This window comes from Rosa chinensis, chromosome 5 (genome assembly GCF_002994745.2).
Source record: "Rosa chinensis cultivar Old Blush chromosome 5, RchiOBHm-V2, whole genome shotgun sequence".
Taxonomy (NCBI): Eukaryota; Viridiplantae; Streptophyta; class Magnoliopsida; order Rosales; family Rosaceae; genus Rosa; species Rosa chinensis.
In genome coordinates, this window is record NC_037092.1 from 6,491,486 (window position 1) to 6,508,364 (window position 16,879).

The 16,879-nt window shown below is 38.5% G+C and overlaps 3 protein-coding genes across 3 annotated transcripts; 1 reads left to right on the plus strand and 2 right to left on the minus strand.

Moving 5' to 3' along the window:
• The first annotated feature begins 4,729 nt into the window (after positions 1–4,729).
• LOC112165910 (sugar carrier protein C) lies at positions 4,730–6,549 on the plus strand. Its single transcript, XM_024302612.2, has one exon. It carries the CDS (start codon positions 4,875–4,877, stop codon positions 6,435–6,437), a length of 1,563 nt encoding a protein of 520 aa, XP_024158380.1. The 5' UTR covers positions 4,730–4,874; the 3' UTR covers positions 6,438–6,549.
• A 2,173-nt stretch (positions 6,550–8,722) lies between these two features.
• LOC112166840 (D-aminoacyl-tRNA deacylase) lies at positions 8,723–10,300 on the minus strand. Its single transcript, XM_024303766.2, has 7 exons — positions 10,032–10,300; positions 9,878–9,944; positions 9,755–9,785; positions 9,515–9,655; positions 9,171–9,196; positions 9,014–9,069; positions 8,723–8,931 (listed from the first exon to the last, which is right to left on the minus strand). The coding sequence occupies exons 1-7, from the start codon at positions 10,244–10,246 to the stop codon at positions 8,901–8,903; spliced, it is 567 nt and encodes a 188-aa protein (XP_024159534.1). The 5' UTR covers positions 10,247–10,300; the 3' UTR covers positions 8,723–8,900.
• Positions 10,301–12,325: 2,025 nt separating this feature from the next.
• On the minus strand, positions 12,326–14,409 carry LOC112168091 (peroxidase 19). Its single transcript, XM_024305215.2, has 3 exons — positions 13,976–14,409; positions 13,652–13,852; positions 12,326–13,083 (listed from the first exon to the last, which is right to left on the minus strand). The coding sequence occupies exons 1-3, from the start codon at positions 14,225–14,227 to the stop codon at positions 12,505–12,507; spliced, it is 1,032 nt and encodes a 343-aa protein (XP_024160983.1). The 5' UTR covers positions 14,228–14,409; the 3' UTR covers positions 12,326–12,504.
• Between the last annotated feature and the right edge of the window lie 2,470 nt (positions 14,410–16,879).

Here is a 16,879-nt window from a genome sequence, read left to right on the forward strand (position 1 = left end):
TTCTCATACATCAATACATCATTATCCATATACATGTAAATGTCATAAATCATTGCTATTGATCTAGAAAATCATAAATTACATTCTACACGCTTGAATTAAAAAACCCTGAAACTTCGAAATGCACCCAATCCTTTCAGTGCACTCAAATTATAAAACTAGTCTTGCTCAACTTTCGTTTGCAGCTCCTATGGTTCATGTTGCTCATTGCAAGTCAGTATCATATTTAACATCCACAACTGAACTACTTTTGTATGCAGTAACATGGGTACAGACTAGTTTGAACTAGAAAATGTTATTTATTTTCAATTCAAGTGACGTCAATGAGATTTTCTAGAGAAATCATCGAGAACGCAACCAGAATCAATCATAGAACACAGCCTTCAGTGCATCATGCAGCACAAGCAGTTATAATAATGCTTCATCCAGAATTCACATTGAGGGAAACAAAACAGAAGGATTGATAGTCAATACACATTGAATGTTGAGAATTTGAATTACAATAGCTATACCATAGAAAAACGACACAGCATTTGAATGCATAAAGCAATCCCTCTTCATTTCTGCCACATGATTCGCTATGATCACTAAGGTACCTATATCAGAGTTTCGTCATATCCGGTCACGTTAAAATAAAACCTACACCCAGGCACTGCCTCAAGCCTATATCGGCCGCTACAGAACGGCTTCTCTTCTTTACCGCATTCAATCATGACCAACTCATTCTTGTTTTCCGTATCCGCAATTTGAAAAACTGCCATTTTTAATGTGGGGAGTGCCAAAAAATACCAAAGCTTTATTTTTAATTTTCTTTTAATTAACAAATACATAATTCTAATAGAAAATTACATAGTAGCACATGACCAAAGATATAAACACATAAAACTCACTTTCAAAAAGATTTATACAAATAAGGACATGAGTTCAGGCCCAAAAACTAAATGATGTAAGCCTGACTCCTAATTTTAATAAAAAATGACCAAAATGCTTGAGTTTCATCACAATTTACGGGCATTGCCACTGTGTGAGAGAGAGAGAGAACGCATTCTATACTTGTCGTCCTTATTCCTTCTTAGTTTCGCTCTCTCAATCCCCAATTCATCTTCACGGAGATCTCCAATTTCTAGGGTTTCTGGCACCGCCAGATCCACCACTTCCTCCCTCAGATCTCCCTTGATCTACTTCAATCGAAGAGTTGTTGCAACTGTCAGACTCCATGCGCCAAGGCCAGGCCATCCCAGCCACAACGACGGTGATGTGAGCTCGCAGAGAAGGGAATCAGAGACTGCGAGTAGTAGCTATGAGAATGCCACGGGTACAACCACTACAAGCATGGCGTACTTGCCCCAAACCATTGTCTTGTGTGAGCTTCGCCACGACGAGTTCGAGGCGCGAGTCCCTACAGGTCCTTCTGATAGCGGATTTGTTTCGAAATGGCGGCCTAAAGACCGAGTAAGCTTCAGTATTTTCTGGTTTTGATGTTGAAAATTGGATTGTACAGTGCTGAATGATTGTTAATTGTGAGATCATTGACCTGAAATTCCTTATTCCAGTTAGCTTATGGCTCATCTTTCGCTTTGTTTAGTGGTTTATTGTAGATAAAAGCCAATTAATTTGAATTTATAGTGATATGAAAGGTTGATTAATTATACTTTTTCATTATTGATGTTAATTTGTTAAGAGTATAAATTTAGGTAATTTGTTGTTGTGTGTTAAGAAGTTTTAACATTCCCTTGCTAATTTTGGTTCCACTGATTTTGTGATTTCCATGTCCCCTGTTGATCAATGGTACTACCAATACCTTTGGTAGTTCCGTAGGCTACAAAAGCTTGTCAATCTCTAGTTAGTGTTGATAATTTGGTATCATCACATTGGTGGACAAAATTCAATTTAGTTCTCTACAAATGTAAAAGGAACGAAAAGAGAATGCCAAAATGTTTAGATCACAAGGTTCAGAAAAGTGACTAACTGAACATATTATTGCCAACAAGGAGTAAGAACACTAAGTACCACCTTGTTTGTAACTCGGGCGTCAGTGATACTATGCTTGAACTCCTGGTTGTCCGATAAAATCTTCTTTCCCCTGTTTTCTTGAAAGCCTAAGGTTCTTTAAATTTGCAGTAAGGGTGAAAAATAGTATATTTAAGTTTAGTTTTAAAGAGATGATGGAATATTCTTGAAAGAGTTTGATAACTCTTAAATGTATCATATGACAGGAAGATATAGTACTATGGTTGGAAAACTTTGATGGGGCAAAGATTTATATTATGGCCTTTTGAATTTCCTATTGTTGATACCAATTTCTTCAGTTTTTATTACTGAGACTGAGAGATTTATAAAGTTAGGTAATTTGTTTGTTGTGTGTTAAGAAGTTTTAACATTCTTTCCGCTAATTTTAGTTCCACTGATTTTAGTTTTAACATTGTGCATGTTTGCACCCAATATCCCAATTGCTACTTCATTTGGCAAACTAAAAACTATTATTCAGCTCTTGGATACCACATGCAGTGTCTAATGCAATCTGATGAACTTTATGCTACTATGTGTATGGACAAGATGATCTGATGAACTTTATGCTACTATGTGTAGGTGCAAAATGGTGATCTTGCTATTGGTTGGTAATATTGCTGTGGGAATAATGCAATTTTCTATGTTTTTAATTTCATTCATGGATTGACAGATCTAATTGCTACTGCTACTGCTACTGCAAATGAAGCTGCTACTGAACCAAAAACACGTTCATCAATAAAGAAGAAAAAGAATCCTGCTACTGCAAATGAAGCTGCTACTGAACCGAGGACACGTTCAGCAATATAGAACAAAAAGAATCCTACTAATGCTCCTGCTACTGCAAATGAAGCTACTACTGAACCGAGGACACGTTCAGCAATAAAGAAGAAAAAGAATCCTGCTACTGCTACTGCAAATGAAGCTGCTACTGACCACGAGTAGGCGATGACGAGTGCAGTAGCAGAACACGAGTACAAGTGTAGTAGCAGGAATAGGCGATGACGAGTGCAGTAGCAGAACACGAGTACAAGTGCAGTAGCAGAACACGAATACAAGTGCAGTAGCAGAACTGGACGAGTATGAGTGCAGTAGCAGGATTAGGTGATGACAAATGCAGTAGCAGGATTTGACGATGCAGTAGCAGGATTAGGCGATGACGAGTGCAGTAACAGAACACGAGTACAAGTGCAGCGAGTGCAGTAGCAAGATTAGGCAATGACAAGTGCAGTAGCAGAACTGGACGAGTATGAGTGCAGTAGCAGGATTAGGTGATGACAAGTGCAGTAGCAGGATTAGGCGATGCAGTAGCAGGATTAGGCGATGACGAGTGCAGTAGCAGAACACGAGTACAAGTGCAGCGAGTGCAGTAGCAAGATTAGGCAATGACAAGTGCAGTAGCAGAACTGGACGAGTATGAGTGCAGTAGCAGGATTAGGTGATGACAAGTGCAGTAGCAGGATTAGGCGATGACGAGTGTAGTAGCAGAACACGAGTACAAGTGTAGTAGCAAGATTACGCGATGACGAGTGCATTACCAGAAGAGGGGATTTGTGTTGGGAAATGTACTAGTGAGACGAAGTTTAGAAAATTTTGGTACCTCAAAATTGTGGAAATTTCAATGGATATTTTGCTTAAATTAAAATTTAGAAAATTTGATGGAAGTTTTGATATATGTGGTAAATATTCGTATCTAAAACTAGTTTTGAAGATATTTTGGAGAGTTTAAAATATCGATAAAGCTAAGTTACGAAAAAAAGTAACATAAAAAAAAGTAATATAAAGTCATTATTCTAAAAAATAAAAAAAAAGTAACATAAAAGGAATTAGAAGTAAAAAAAAAAGTAAAAAAAAGTAGTTGAGGGTAAAAAAGTAAATTAATTCATGACATGTGGCAAGTGGAGAGCAGATTGTCCTTATTTGTAATATTTAACCTTATAAAGGGATTAGAAGTCAAAAGAAGTAGATAAGGATAAAAAGGTAAATTAACTCATGACATGTGGCAAGTGGAGAGCACATTGTCCTTATTTGTAAGATTTAGTCCTTATATGTTTAATTCAATCTTTAGATGATGTATTTGTTAAGTTATCTTTTGTCAATAACTTATATGTAATTTGTTATTTAAAATATCGATAAAGCTAAGTTACGAAAAAAAGTAACATAAAAAAAAGTAATATAAAGTCATTATTCTAAAAAATAAAAAAAAAGTAACATAAAAGGAATTAGAAGTAAAAAAAAAGTAAAAAAAGTAGTTGAGGGTAAAAAAGTAAATTAATTCATGACATGTGGCAAGTGGAGAGCAGATTGTCCTTATTTGTAATATTTAACCTTATAAAGGGATTAGAAGTCAAAAGAAGTAGATAAGGATAAAAAGGTAAATTAACTCATGACATGTGGCAAGTGGAGAGCACATTGTCCTTATTTGTAAGATTTAGTCCTTATATGTTTAATTCAATCTTTAGATGATGTATTTGTTAAGTTATCTTTTGTCAATAACTTATATGTAATTTGTTATAATTTCTAAACTACCCATCGGTAAAATTGACGAAACTGTCACCGACTCCTTATCCAATTCCAAGTATGATTACTTACTGGTTTAATCATTTTCGTTGTGGAAAAGGTTAAACATATTAGAAACATATTTGGATTACATTACTGCTTTGGATTCAGACAATCAGACTCTCAGTTTTTCTATATATACACCTACTGGCCCTTGTCCAAAAACCTCATCGTATCTTCATCTCGTGTCTGCCTATTGTGCTCTCATTACTTCTTGTTCGTTTCTAAGTTTTGCAAAACAACTCCTGGGTTTCAAAACATTTGCATTGCTGGAGTTCTTTCTTTGGGTTCGAAAAAGCGCAGCGATAATGCCTGCCGTAGGTATTGCCAGTGGTGGCCGCAGCAAGGAGTATGCCGGAGAACTCACCCGTTATGTTATGGTAACATGCATCATCGCGGCCATGGGAGGGCTGATTTTCGGCTACGACATTGGAATCTCCGGTGGTGTAACGTCCATGGACTCGTTCCTGAACAAGTTCTTTCCCTCTGTGTATCGTAAGAAGGAGCTAGACAAGTCGACCAACCAGTACTGCCAGTATGACAGTCAGACGTTGACTATGTTCACGTCTTCCTTATACTTGGCTGCTCTCATGGCGTCGATTGTGGCCGCCACCGTGACTCGGAAGTTTGGCCGGAAATTGTCCATGTTCTTCGGTGGTGTTCTCTTCTGCTCCGGCGCCATCATCAATGGCGCTGCCAGTGCTGTGTGGATGTTGATTCTTGGCCGGATACTCCTCGGTTTCGGTATCGGATTCTCCAATCAGTCTGTGCCACTCTACTTGTCTGAGATGGCACCATCCAAGTTCAGAGGAGCTCTCAACATCGGTTTCCAGCTTTCTATCACGCTTGGCATCCTTGCCGCCAATCTGTTGAATTACTTTTTTGCCAAGATAAAGGGCGGTTGGGGATGGCGTTTGAGTTTGGGTGGTGCAATGGTCCCTGCCCTTATCATCACCGTTGGCTCCCTAATATTACCAGACACACCAAACTCTATGATCGAACGCGGCCAGCACGAGGAGGCCGAGACACAACTCCGGAGGATTCGCGGTGTTGATGATGTCAGCGAGGAGTTCAATGACCTTGTCATAGCTAGTGATGAGTCCAAGAAGATAGAGGATCCATGGAGGAATCTGCTCCAGAGGAAGTACAGGCCCCAACTTTGCATGGCAATTCTGATTCCATTCTTTCAGCAGCTTACCGGTATCAATGTGATCATGTTCTATGCTCCTGTGTTGTTCAACACAATTGGTTTCGGAAGTGATGCTTCTCTCATATCGGCTGTGATCACCGGACTTGTTAATGTTGCTGCAACAATTGTTTCGATGTATGGTGTTGATAAGTGGGGAAGGAGGAAGCTCTTCCTTGAGGGTGGAACTCAAATGTTGATATGCCAGATAGTTGTGGCGGCTTGTATTGGTGCAAAATTTGGATTGGATGGAAATGCTGATAACTTGCCAAAGTGGTATGCAATTGTTGTGGTAGTTTTCATCTGCACATATGTAGCAGGGTTTGCTTGGTCATGGGGTCCTCTAGGGTGGCTAGTCCCTAGTGAAATCTTCCCCTTGGAAATCAGATCAGCTGCTCAGAGTGTCAATGTCTCAGTCAACATGATCTTCACCTTCATTGTGGCTCAAGTCTTCTTGACAATGTTGTGCCACTTGAAATTCGGGCTCTTCATCTTCTTTGCATTCTTCGTGTGTGTCATGTCCGTTTTCGTGTACTTGTTCTTGCCCGAGACAAAGGGGATCCCAATTGAAGAGATGAGCAGGGTGTGGAAGCAGCATTGGTACTGGAAGAGATTTGTTACCGATGAAGATTACCCCAACGATGGTTATGAGATGAGCAAGCCAACAATTGTCAACATTGTGTAATTGGTCATCGTCAAATATGCCTCTTCATTTAGTTGTTTAGTTTTGGTAGCGATAATTCTGTTGTAGTTTCCTTCCGTATTGTTTTTCTTTCATCAAAAAAAAAAAAAAAAAAAAAAAATTTTCCCATTGGGCATTGTCAAGGTTTTATATATAAATTTATGTCCTTCAATTTTTTTTTTAAAAGTACATTTGCTACTGTTTTTCAAATTGAGTGATCAACTTCATGTTCTCAACTATTTGTATTCGATCTCCAACGGTTGGAGTACTTGCCTTCGAATTTGGAATCCCCTTCAATGTGAATTTTCGTTTTTGGTAAATCTGAAAAGTAAATTGGTATTCGGCAGAGGAAGAGATCCGGCATTCAATTTCCGGATTGCCTCCTCTGCAAAATCAAGAGCATCATCAACTTGCACTTCTCGGATCCCAACCCTATATGCAACCAGTCTGCACTAATTTAAACAGCTTAAGTGCTTAACCTCACTCACCCACATCATACTCTCTCCTGATAACATAGGGAAACGCGTCCTCCAAAAAAGAGCCACAGTGCTTTTGGCAAAGAAGGAGATCCGACATCCAATTGCTGGATCGCCTCCTTTGCAAAGTCAAAAGGCATAGATAACTGGCACTTATCGGATCCCAACAACAGTTAATCAATGATATATTCAATGGACAATGGAAATTTGAGTTAAATGGTTCTTCAACTAAAATTAAACAATAGCAATAGCCACAAACAACAGCAATCATTTTCATGCCATATCTTCTTCACGCCAAAAAATAAAAATAAAAGGAAGTTAAATGGTTCTCGAATTAAGATCGAAACTCAGAGATGGATAAAACTCAGAGCTAGAGAGACAGAGCTAAAGCTTTGGTGTGACTGTGGCAGAGAGATAAGAGAGCATCAAGAGGAAGCAAAAAGGTTTGGGGTTGAAATGAAATGAGGGGTTGCTTCTAAATGCACCCAATGATCGTTTCAGTAAACCCCAGGCATATAAAGAAAATTTTGTTTGCTGCAGCTCAATGACTCATGCTTATTGCAATGACAATCCTCCTACAACTCAGTATCAGGTCTAACATCCATCTACCAACAAAACTGCTTTTGTTTGCAATTACATAGGTTTTAGAACCTCATTGCAATGACAATCCTCATTGTCCAAAAACCTCATTGTATCTTCATCTCGTATCATCTCTGAGTTTTTCCATTTCCTTATGCTCCATTTCATATTATCAACTGATGAAAAACTCAGGAAGAAAGAAAACTGAAGAAGGGCTTATTGTAAGCTACAACAGCCATAATTTCATCTGATAAACTAGTTTGAACCGATGGCTGATCTTTGCTCTTTTCTGTTTTTCTCCAGGTCGGGTGCATATAGCATATTGTGATTCTTTGCATGCTTGAGAAGTTTAAGGAGCTGGCTACATGCGCAAGTCAAGCTGATTGACTTTTGTTTTAGGATGTATGTACGAAGGTTGTATAACTATAGTGATACTCATGCATTTTGGAAAAGAATGTTAGTGTTCAAATGGCAGGAACTAGGATTATACCATAGATGGGCAGATGACTAATGGTGATCGTATTTTACAAATGTGTAGTGATACCCTATTGCTTTAGCTATATTCAGGAAGCAGTTGCCTGGAGGATTATATTAGGGTTATTATCACAAATGGTAACTGAACTTATCCTCTATTTTATCGATGGTACTTGCCTGGAGGATTATATTAGGGTTATTATCACAAATGGTAACTGAACTTATCCTCTATTTTATCGATGGTACCTGAACTTCAATTTTGATCACAACTAGTACCCGAACTTTTCGATTTCATTTTAAATGGTACCTAGAGCCACTTTCGGTCACTATTCCGGCCAAAAAAGCCAAATCCAGAAAAAAATTAAAAAAATAAAAATAAAAGTTCAAGGAAAGCCTATTACCAAAAAGATCATCGCTATGATCGCAACCCTTGAAATCACCAAAGATCATCATTATGATCGCCTCACATGCCCTTTTTAGTCGGAATAGTGACCTAAGGTGGCTCTAGGTACCATTTAAAATGAAATCAAAAAGTTCGGGTACTAGTTGTGATCAAAATTGAAGTTTAGGTACCATCGATAACATTGAGGTATAGTTCAGGTACTATTTGTGATTTTTACCCATTATATTATTATAAAACAGGATCCTCATTCTAAATCCAAGTTTTTTTCTCTTTTCTTATTCAATTTCTATGTTGTTAGAATACTGAGATTTTCTTTTCAATTAAATCACTGCAGCCTTAGCGAACACAAGAAAAGATGATACTGAAAATTTCAACATCTCCATCCACAACAATTCTCAGGAAACATCATGATCCATACGATAATACTTACAAATGTCATCAATCATGGCTATATCATAAATTAGATTCCACACGTTTGAATTCCGCTGTATTGCCGAGTCTCCGTTGAATCAAATCAAAGCAAAGCCAACCAAATCATGATTCTTCTGTGACGCCATTTGAGTTCCTGCCATGAGTGTTTACAAAATGAACATTCAAAGACTGGTGGAATGGATTCAAAAGAGGGAGGCAGGGGATAAAGTACTCACTTAGAGGATGGTGAGTCGATTTGCATTGTAACTGGTCCATCATTGACCAAATTGACCTATAAACTCAATTATTCATTATCCATGTACCACACGTTTCTATTGAACTAAGAATTGAAAGGGGATACATGATAATGCAGAAAGTTTAGCAAACCCTTACCTTCATCATTGCTCCAAACACACCATCTACACAAGCAACACAGCCCACAAAAAGCGATCAATAAATCATTTGTGGCAAGATTGAATTGGATATGCAACTCGCTAGACCAAACTACGAAATGGAAGTTAAATTCAAAGTTCTATGAAAGTCAAAGGAAGAAAATGAATTATTTCGCGATAGAAACTTATCCTTTCCAATCTCCAATGACTAATTCATCTACTCCCTTTATCGGCCAAAGTTGAGAGTTCGACTCTATTTTATCATTCAAGACAACTCTAGTCTAATGAGTTGCACATACAATCAAAAACAGAAAATAGGCCAAGAAAACATGAAAATAATTTCACCTTTTATTGCATCCGGCTTGTAGGATTTTCTAAAGCTCTCAACCAACAAAGCATAAAAGGGCTTTGCTTTATCCGGCGCCATGGCCACATGAAAATCAGGCTTGTTACCCTTGAGGATTCCATACAATGTAAATTGACTCACTGTCAATCCACAAGTACACAAAAACCTTAAACCCCAACTTCAGAGTAAAACTTGTTTCACCCAACAAAAAGAACAAAACTTTAAGCTTAACTACTTACCTAGTAACACTTCATAGTTCCTCTGCATTACCTGCAAAGACAAACAAACAAACATAACCCAACTAACCAAAACCGTTATTACAGTTGAAGTTTCAGTTAGAAAGTGAAACAAGGTGAGATTACGTTTTGGTCCCATCCTCTTCCGCAACTCTCATTTGTGAACAGCCTCATATTCAACACCTTCCGGCATCTGAAAATTTCAACCACAAAATCAAAACTATTGAGTTTTTGTTTAGTAAAGAGAGAACTGAAATGTAGAGGGATAGTGGGGAGGTACATGTACTCGGCATCGGAGCCGGAATCCGACTCGTGAAGCCCGACAAGGACGAGTAGGCCCGGCCCAATGGCCGAGACGATGCGGCCTTCGACCTCGACGCTGGCGGAGGCGACGCGCTGGACGACGGCTCTCATGGCTCTGATGGGGAGAGTTCGATTGGGTTTGGTGCCAATAGTTGCAGAGGGCGGAAGCGTAGAGAGACGGTAGTAGTACATTGTTTATTATTTGCTTCAAAGGGTCAATTTTAGTAACTAGGCTTTGAAAGTAGATTATAGATTTTTCTTTTCTTGGGCCAAACATATTGAGAATGTGAATTCCACATTTGAAAAATGAGAATTTTGGTTATGAATGTATAAGAATTTGAGTCATTTTCATTAATTGTTTTTTTTTTTTAAAAAGGAATTGTGTCAATTGGAGTCGATTTGTTTTAGTTGTGAAACTCATTATTTTATTATTTTTGTGTGATGCGCCCTAATTTTGCCGGCTAATAAACAAACAGTGTTCTCTCCGTTTGGGGATCCACTGTCAGCCAACAATGAGGAAACTCAATGATGGTTTTGGATTTGGGTTCTCTAAATCTAGTCCTGGATCCTAAGGGTAGGGCTGACCAAAAGTCTTGACAGCCTGGTTAGTAGTTACTTTGAGCTTATTCTCATGGTGATGGTACATTAGCTTACCTTAGGGTTTTTTAGACGTTAGGTAATACTTTAAGACTTTCTAGGCATGGTTCAATCATGTCGTAGCCCAATTTTTTTGTGAGTCATTGTGCAATGCGAATGAACACCCACATTCTTTCAAAAAAAAAAAAAAAAAACAGCATCATCCCTCTTTCACGATATTCACATAATTATTAACTCGGACAAATCATGGCCTACAAAACCATCGCACAAAAAGATATCAATCTGTGGGAAGCCGAAGCAAGCTTTGATATATCTTCATCACTCTCTTCAAAATCTTCACATTTCGATCCATTGCTACTATTGATCGACCACCAATTTACAAACTTCTGAAGTTCTGATAGAGAAACGACTTTTGTCGATTCCAAATTCATCAACAAACTTACTGTGAACTCTGAGGATCAAGCGGATCCTCGACACGACCAATCCAAAGGATAGGATTTGAAGTCTGGAAAAAGAAGAGATTGCCAGCATTAGGGATCAAGGCTTGTAGCGTAGCAGCGAGTCCATTCCAACTCTTTTAAACACATTCGTTAACGAGTCCATGCATGTCTAACTCCTCATCCCATCTTCGCTCATCAATCTTCTCAATTTCGGCTTCTCCTAGGGGGAGAGAGAGGTCTTTGGAGTTTTGCTTGATCCAAATTTATAAATTTTACGAAATAAGGAATGGTAAACCAACTCTTGCCTAGCTAGCTATCTTCTCGAGCCCTACGTTTTTATTTTGCATGACTACACGATGCAAGTACGTTTCGTGCATGTCAACAAGTGAATTTCGATCATATGGTACGTTTTGTTTGTTGTAGTTGAATCTTGCTACGTAATGAGTTAGGGGATGCATGCAAATTCATTTCATATATGAAACTGGGTTATATTGATCAACAATATGATCATTACAACTAGTTAAACATGATATATATATATATATATATATATATATATCATGTATTCGCTTAACAAATCTGTTTTGCTAATTGTGGCTTTGTTCATTGCTTTCTGTGAAGTGCCAATTACCATGTCTATATCAGGATATCCTAATCCGTAATGCAATTGAGAACAGTATACCTCTAAACCTCACACTTCATAAGTTCATTGTCAATCGAAGGATCACGACGTACTTCGGGGTTCATGTTATTTTGTTTAATTTGAGTATGATCCGTGTCCTTAATTCATGTTTAAGGCCTTCACCACTAAATCATATTTGCTAAAAATTAACCGTACCGGAATTATACCAAATCAAGTGAAGTAATATGTTTTTATTAATACTCGGATAAGATGTTCAACCAATTATCTCAAAGAAACCCGAGGTTTTAGCAATTACAGTAAATGCGTGAATTATGAAGCCCTAGTTTCTAAACTTCAGTGCAAATATATGAAATCATTGAAATGAATCACTGCCAGTGGCCTAGTGGTTCTTGCCTAGTTGGGTGTGCTCCCCAACCTAGGTTCGAACCCCGAAGCTGTCAAAGTGACCAGGCACTGTGCTGCAATGCACAGTTGGAGCATTTCACATGCGCTGAAGGGGTTTATCTTGGGCCTAGGAAAGCTTTGGGTTCCCCTTGACAAAGTCAAAAAAAAAAAAAAAAAATGAAATCATTGAAATGCATAAAAAGAGACTATAGTGTCACACATTATGTTCTAAAATGATTCTCCTCAACTGTTTCAACTCTTCAAACATTCATAAAATCTTTCATGTACAGAAAAACCACAATCACCAAAAACAAATCAAAAGAACAATGAATTAAAAGACGAGAAAACTATCTAAACTGACCCTAAGGGAAAACAAAGTCACATATTCACATATGCATACTACAGTCTTTTCTTCTCTCACCATGTTTTCTTCCCCTCTTCACACCTATTGAGCCCATTTTCTCCATAGCCACCCCAAAAGCTTGGAAAAACTTCGCTTTATCTTTTGCAAGTGCTTGAACAATGGGTTTGGTTCTTGGGTCCAAAGCTAAAGCTTGGTCTGAAGCTAGCAAGCCCAACTTAGCCACTAAATTACCATAATAGGCATGATCAAACACAAAGGGAGTAGTGACATCAAATGGTGCAACAATGTCAGGATTCCCACCATAATGTGGGCATGACATTCTTAGCGCCCTCTGGAGCCTCGGGTCCATAACCGGGTCAGGCTGCTTCGAGCCCCTGTAGTCATAGAGCCTGCTTACGAAGTTCTGGCAATGTGCATACCCGAATGTATGAGCACCAGAAAGAACAACAAGGTCTTCAAGTGTTAGTCCTTTTGAATTGAAGAGTTTGAGTAGCTGATTCACTGTGAAATTTGCTTGGGGAATATTGGAAGCCACTCTTGAGGCCATTGATATTCTTCCATCCCACCTTCCTTTCTTAACTTGATAGTATGGACCCCCTGCCTGCACCATTGAAATGACATTACAAAACTAGTCATTTTTAACTAAAGGGAATAGCTAGCGGCCTAGCACTCCCTTCAGCAAACAGTGCCACAGTTAACTCGGACAATTATGTTCCTTCTCTTTAGAGTTCTAACTTCTAGGAGTAGAACTCCCCAAACCCTTTGAGTAGTGCTTGAACCACGACCTAGGATGGTGAAAATTCAAAGGTCTAATAAAAATAAAAGTGCTATTTCTTAAACTCGATCATAAAGTTTGTCTACTTTCCAAGGGCAGTATTGAGTTCACCCTCCCATTTTTCCATCTGGATTCCTCTCCCCTACTTTTACGCATAAAAAGTTGCAAAGCTACAAAATGAAAGCAAGATTATACATGTCTACGGTAAAAGTAATTTTTCTACCCAAAATATGGTAAATAAAACTTCACTATAAACAGTCATGTATATCACAGATCACAGAATAGTTGGTAACAACTAAAGGTCCACATGATGACAATAGCATGCAAGAAAATAAAGGACTAGAAATCAAAAGTAAAAGTGAGATGAACAGGGGGAGTAGACAGTAGTACTCACCAAGTGGACATAATCTCTGGCTTCAATTGCAAGTATGTCAGCACAAGACACAACACCAGGACACTTGCTTTCTACCAAAGCCTTTGCTTTCCTCACACTTTCAAAGCCTTCCTCCCTCAGGTCCTTATTATCTGGTGCATCCCTCTCTGCCAACACCTTGCTCCCCTGCTGTGACTTTATGGTTATGGACGCATCACAGCCCTTCAATGTCAATCAGATTCAACACATACATGCAAAATCAGTAAAGTTAAAACAAGAAGAATAAAATGTACATGCATGCAGAAATGGAAAACTAAACAAATGTGCATTGTTGTGATTAATTACTTCTACAAAGCAGTCATGGAAGAAAAGGCGAATGGTTGCTGGACCAGAAACTGGTGCTTCTTTGAACTGTTGGGATGTGATGGACCCGATGAGTTTTTCGAGTTGGGGACATGATTTCGCATAGTAATCAACTGAGAGTTGGCGGTGAGGTTTTGCTGCAAAACTTGCAGAAGTACTAAGCAGGAAGAAAATGGTCAAACAAGATGTCAATGTAAACCAAGAAGAAGAAGGAGAAGAACAAGAAGAAGACATGGTTTGGACTATGGTGCAGCAGGCAGCAGCTGAGGACAAAGAAACAATAGTAGGAGCAGAATATAATAAAAATGAAGTGGCTTTGGATGTGTAGAAGTTTGTTGGAGACAAATTATCAGATGTTGAAAAACGAAAGAGAGTCAGGACCCGTGAAGGCCAGTAAAGACTGAAGGATTGAAGGTCTAATTTATAAAAGCCAAAAGGAAGCCGCAGCCCTTCTATAGCTCTTTTAAAGAAAGGAAATTACACAACTGGACTAGTACTATATTTGGTTTGACTAGATGGTAGACTGGCTTGGAAAATCATTAGTTTCACGTTGAAGATAATCACTCACGGGTCTATAGACTATATGATCCTAAATCATTCAAGCTAGATTGGAACACCAAATTCTAGGGGTCGTCAATGGGCAGCCCTGCCCAAAATTAATGGGCTCGGGTCGGGTCGGGCAGGGCCAAAACATATTTTTTTTATTTTTCGGGCCGAGCAGGGCCGGGCTTCTCTTAAAAATCAAGGCCCAGGGCCACCCATGGGCCCAGGGCCTTACAGGCTTTTTAGGGCCGGGCCGGGCCGGGCTTTTTTGGGTGGGTAGGCCCGAGCCCATTATATTTATATGTCATATTATTTTGTTAAAAAAAATACAAAAACCTATGAAAAATGATGATATGTTAATTATTGAACAAAATAAAATACAAAATTAAAAAAACATATGGCTTAATGCAATAATTAGTTCAATATAACTACATAAAAATATATTAATACAAAAATTGAATGGGCTTTCGGGCGGGCTTATAAGGCCGGGCCGGGCGGGCTTTAATGGGCATATAACGGGCCGGGCCGCGGGCCTGGGCTTTGAACCCTCCACCCTAGCCCTGCCTCGTGCCCAATGGGCAGGGCCGAGATGGGCTTTTCTGCCGGGCGGGCGGGCGCTCATGGGCTTTTAGATCCGCGGGCCAAATGATGACCCCTGACCAAATCCAACCAGTTATTGTCTCACATATTTAGCAATAAAGATATAGACTTTATAAGATAGTAAGTTAAACAGATCACTCATCTCAAATAAAAGTTGTCTACATCATTTTCTTTGAGGCATTTCATCGAGTAATTTGTGTGCGCTTTTAAAAATATGTGAATAGATGAAAAAAATTTGAACAGATAAACCAATCACCTCACAAATATTTCTAGTGGGGGCATATAAGAAGTTGCATACTTGTTTGAGCCCAATATTTCATAGCCATGACCACTACTTTCATCGTATTCGAGACATTTCATCGAAGAACTTGCCTGTGCATTAGGAAAACAAAAATAAATAAACCAAAGTGCTGGGGGGCATGTTATTAACAAAAAATTGCTCTACATAGATCATGGGTAAACCACTCTCTAATGGCAGGGCAATAATATGGGCATTTTTACAAACTGTTGGAGGGGAAATTTAACAAGCAGGAGTGCCATGGAAAGCTACTGAGTACTGACTACTACCGGCCTGATGGTGGATATACTTTAGGTAGAGTGATCCCCCACTGAGCACCTAAAACCTGACGATCTCTTTATTGCAAAGCATGTGCAAATGGGGGACCTTACCTTAACCAGATCATCAATTCCCTTCTTCTACACATACTAAAGGTTACAGAGCTTTTGGTCTGACTCGTTTGTTTTCATTTACTGTTCTAAGAAGTACATCACTACTATAGCTTATTCATCTGCCCATTTTGGTCTGTCTATATAACTGCCAAGTCTTTTGATGTGCGTGTAGTGAAGGGCAGGCTACTAAAGGCTTGTGGACCATCTCACTGTCCCATTCATTCCCATGGCCTGAAAAATAGAAATGAAAGCAGCCAAAGGCTAGAGGATCAAATTGATGATGGAGAGGTAGTATCATCGAGACAAAGACCAGAGTCACATTAAGTTGATCTCTGATATACAATGCCTTCGCCTATCTTTTCTCAATATTTTATTCCAAAAAAAAAAAAAAAAAAAAAAATCTTTACTCATTATCAACAAGTTGATTACGCTTAAAGTATATTATGTTATAATAATAAATCTAAAATCAATTGGTAATAGATGAAGAGGCAGGACCTTGGCGTTAGCTCAGGGCCGCAGAAGAACTGGGGCACCCTTTGTAAAAGCCCAATATATATATTAGTGTATATATGTGTTTGCTGAGAGGGTACTTTGGAATGATAAAGAAACAAAAAACAAAAAAATACTAATCAGAAAAATTGAAAAGTCAAAGAAGTTGTATTTAATTAAAATAAAAGTTGGGATCTCTCTCCCAGGTAATTCTTCTATTTCTTTGCAACATGACCAACATCTTTCTCTCTTCTTCCATAAAACAAGAAGACATTCTCTTTTCTCAACTTTTCCCTCCACTTCTCTCTCAATCTATCTTCTCTCACAAGTTCATCTAGTCATTGCCGCATATGATATTTCTTATTTTTTATGGTTTTCACTTATGTGTTTTTTTTTTCTTTTCTTTTTTGTTGCATCTCCAGAAAGTAGGGTTTTCAAAATAATATAAAGAGGTATGTCTTCTACTTTTCTAGACTCTAATAGAGAATGAGAAAGAGATTATGCCTTTTTTTTTTAATGAATTTGGTTAACCCTCAATACTAATTCACTTTTTGTTTGTGATTTTGCTGAATTTTGCAGTAGGGT

What these genes read in the sequence shown, in the direction of transcription:
- LOC112165910 (XM_024302612.2), top strand. Translation starts at nt 4,875, where the DNA reads ATGCCTGCCGTAGGTATTGCCAGTGGTGGCCGCAGCAAGGAGTATGCC.
- LOC112166840 (XM_024303766.2), bottom strand. Translation starts at nt 10,246, where the DNA reads ATGTACTACTACCGTCTCTCTACGCTTCCGCCCTCTGCAACTATTGGC. An exon ending in GGCTCCGATGCCGAGTACAT is followed by an intron (nt 9,945 to 10,031) that starts GTACCTCCCCAC and finishes TGAAATTTTCAG; the next exon opens with ATGCCGGAAGGTGTTGAATA. An exon ending in CAAGCCGGATGCAATAAAAG is followed by an intron (nt 9,197 to 9,514) that starts GTGAAATTATTT and finishes TTGCTTGTGTAG; the next exon opens with ATGGTGTGTTTGGAGCAATG.
- LOC112168091 (XM_024305215.2), bottom strand. Translation starts at nt 14,227, where the DNA reads ATGTCTTCTTCTTGTTCTTCTCCTTCTTCTTCTTGGTTTACATTGACA. An exon ending in TCCATGACTGCTTTGTAGAA is followed by an intron (nt 13,853 to 13,975) that starts GTAATTAATCAC and finishes TTGACATTGAAG; the next exon opens with GGCTGTGATGCGTCCATAAC. An exon ending in CCAGAGATTATGTCCACTTG is followed by an intron (nt 13,084 to 13,651) that starts GTGAGTACTACT and finishes TCAATGGTGCAG; the next exon opens with GCAGGGGGTCCATACTATCA.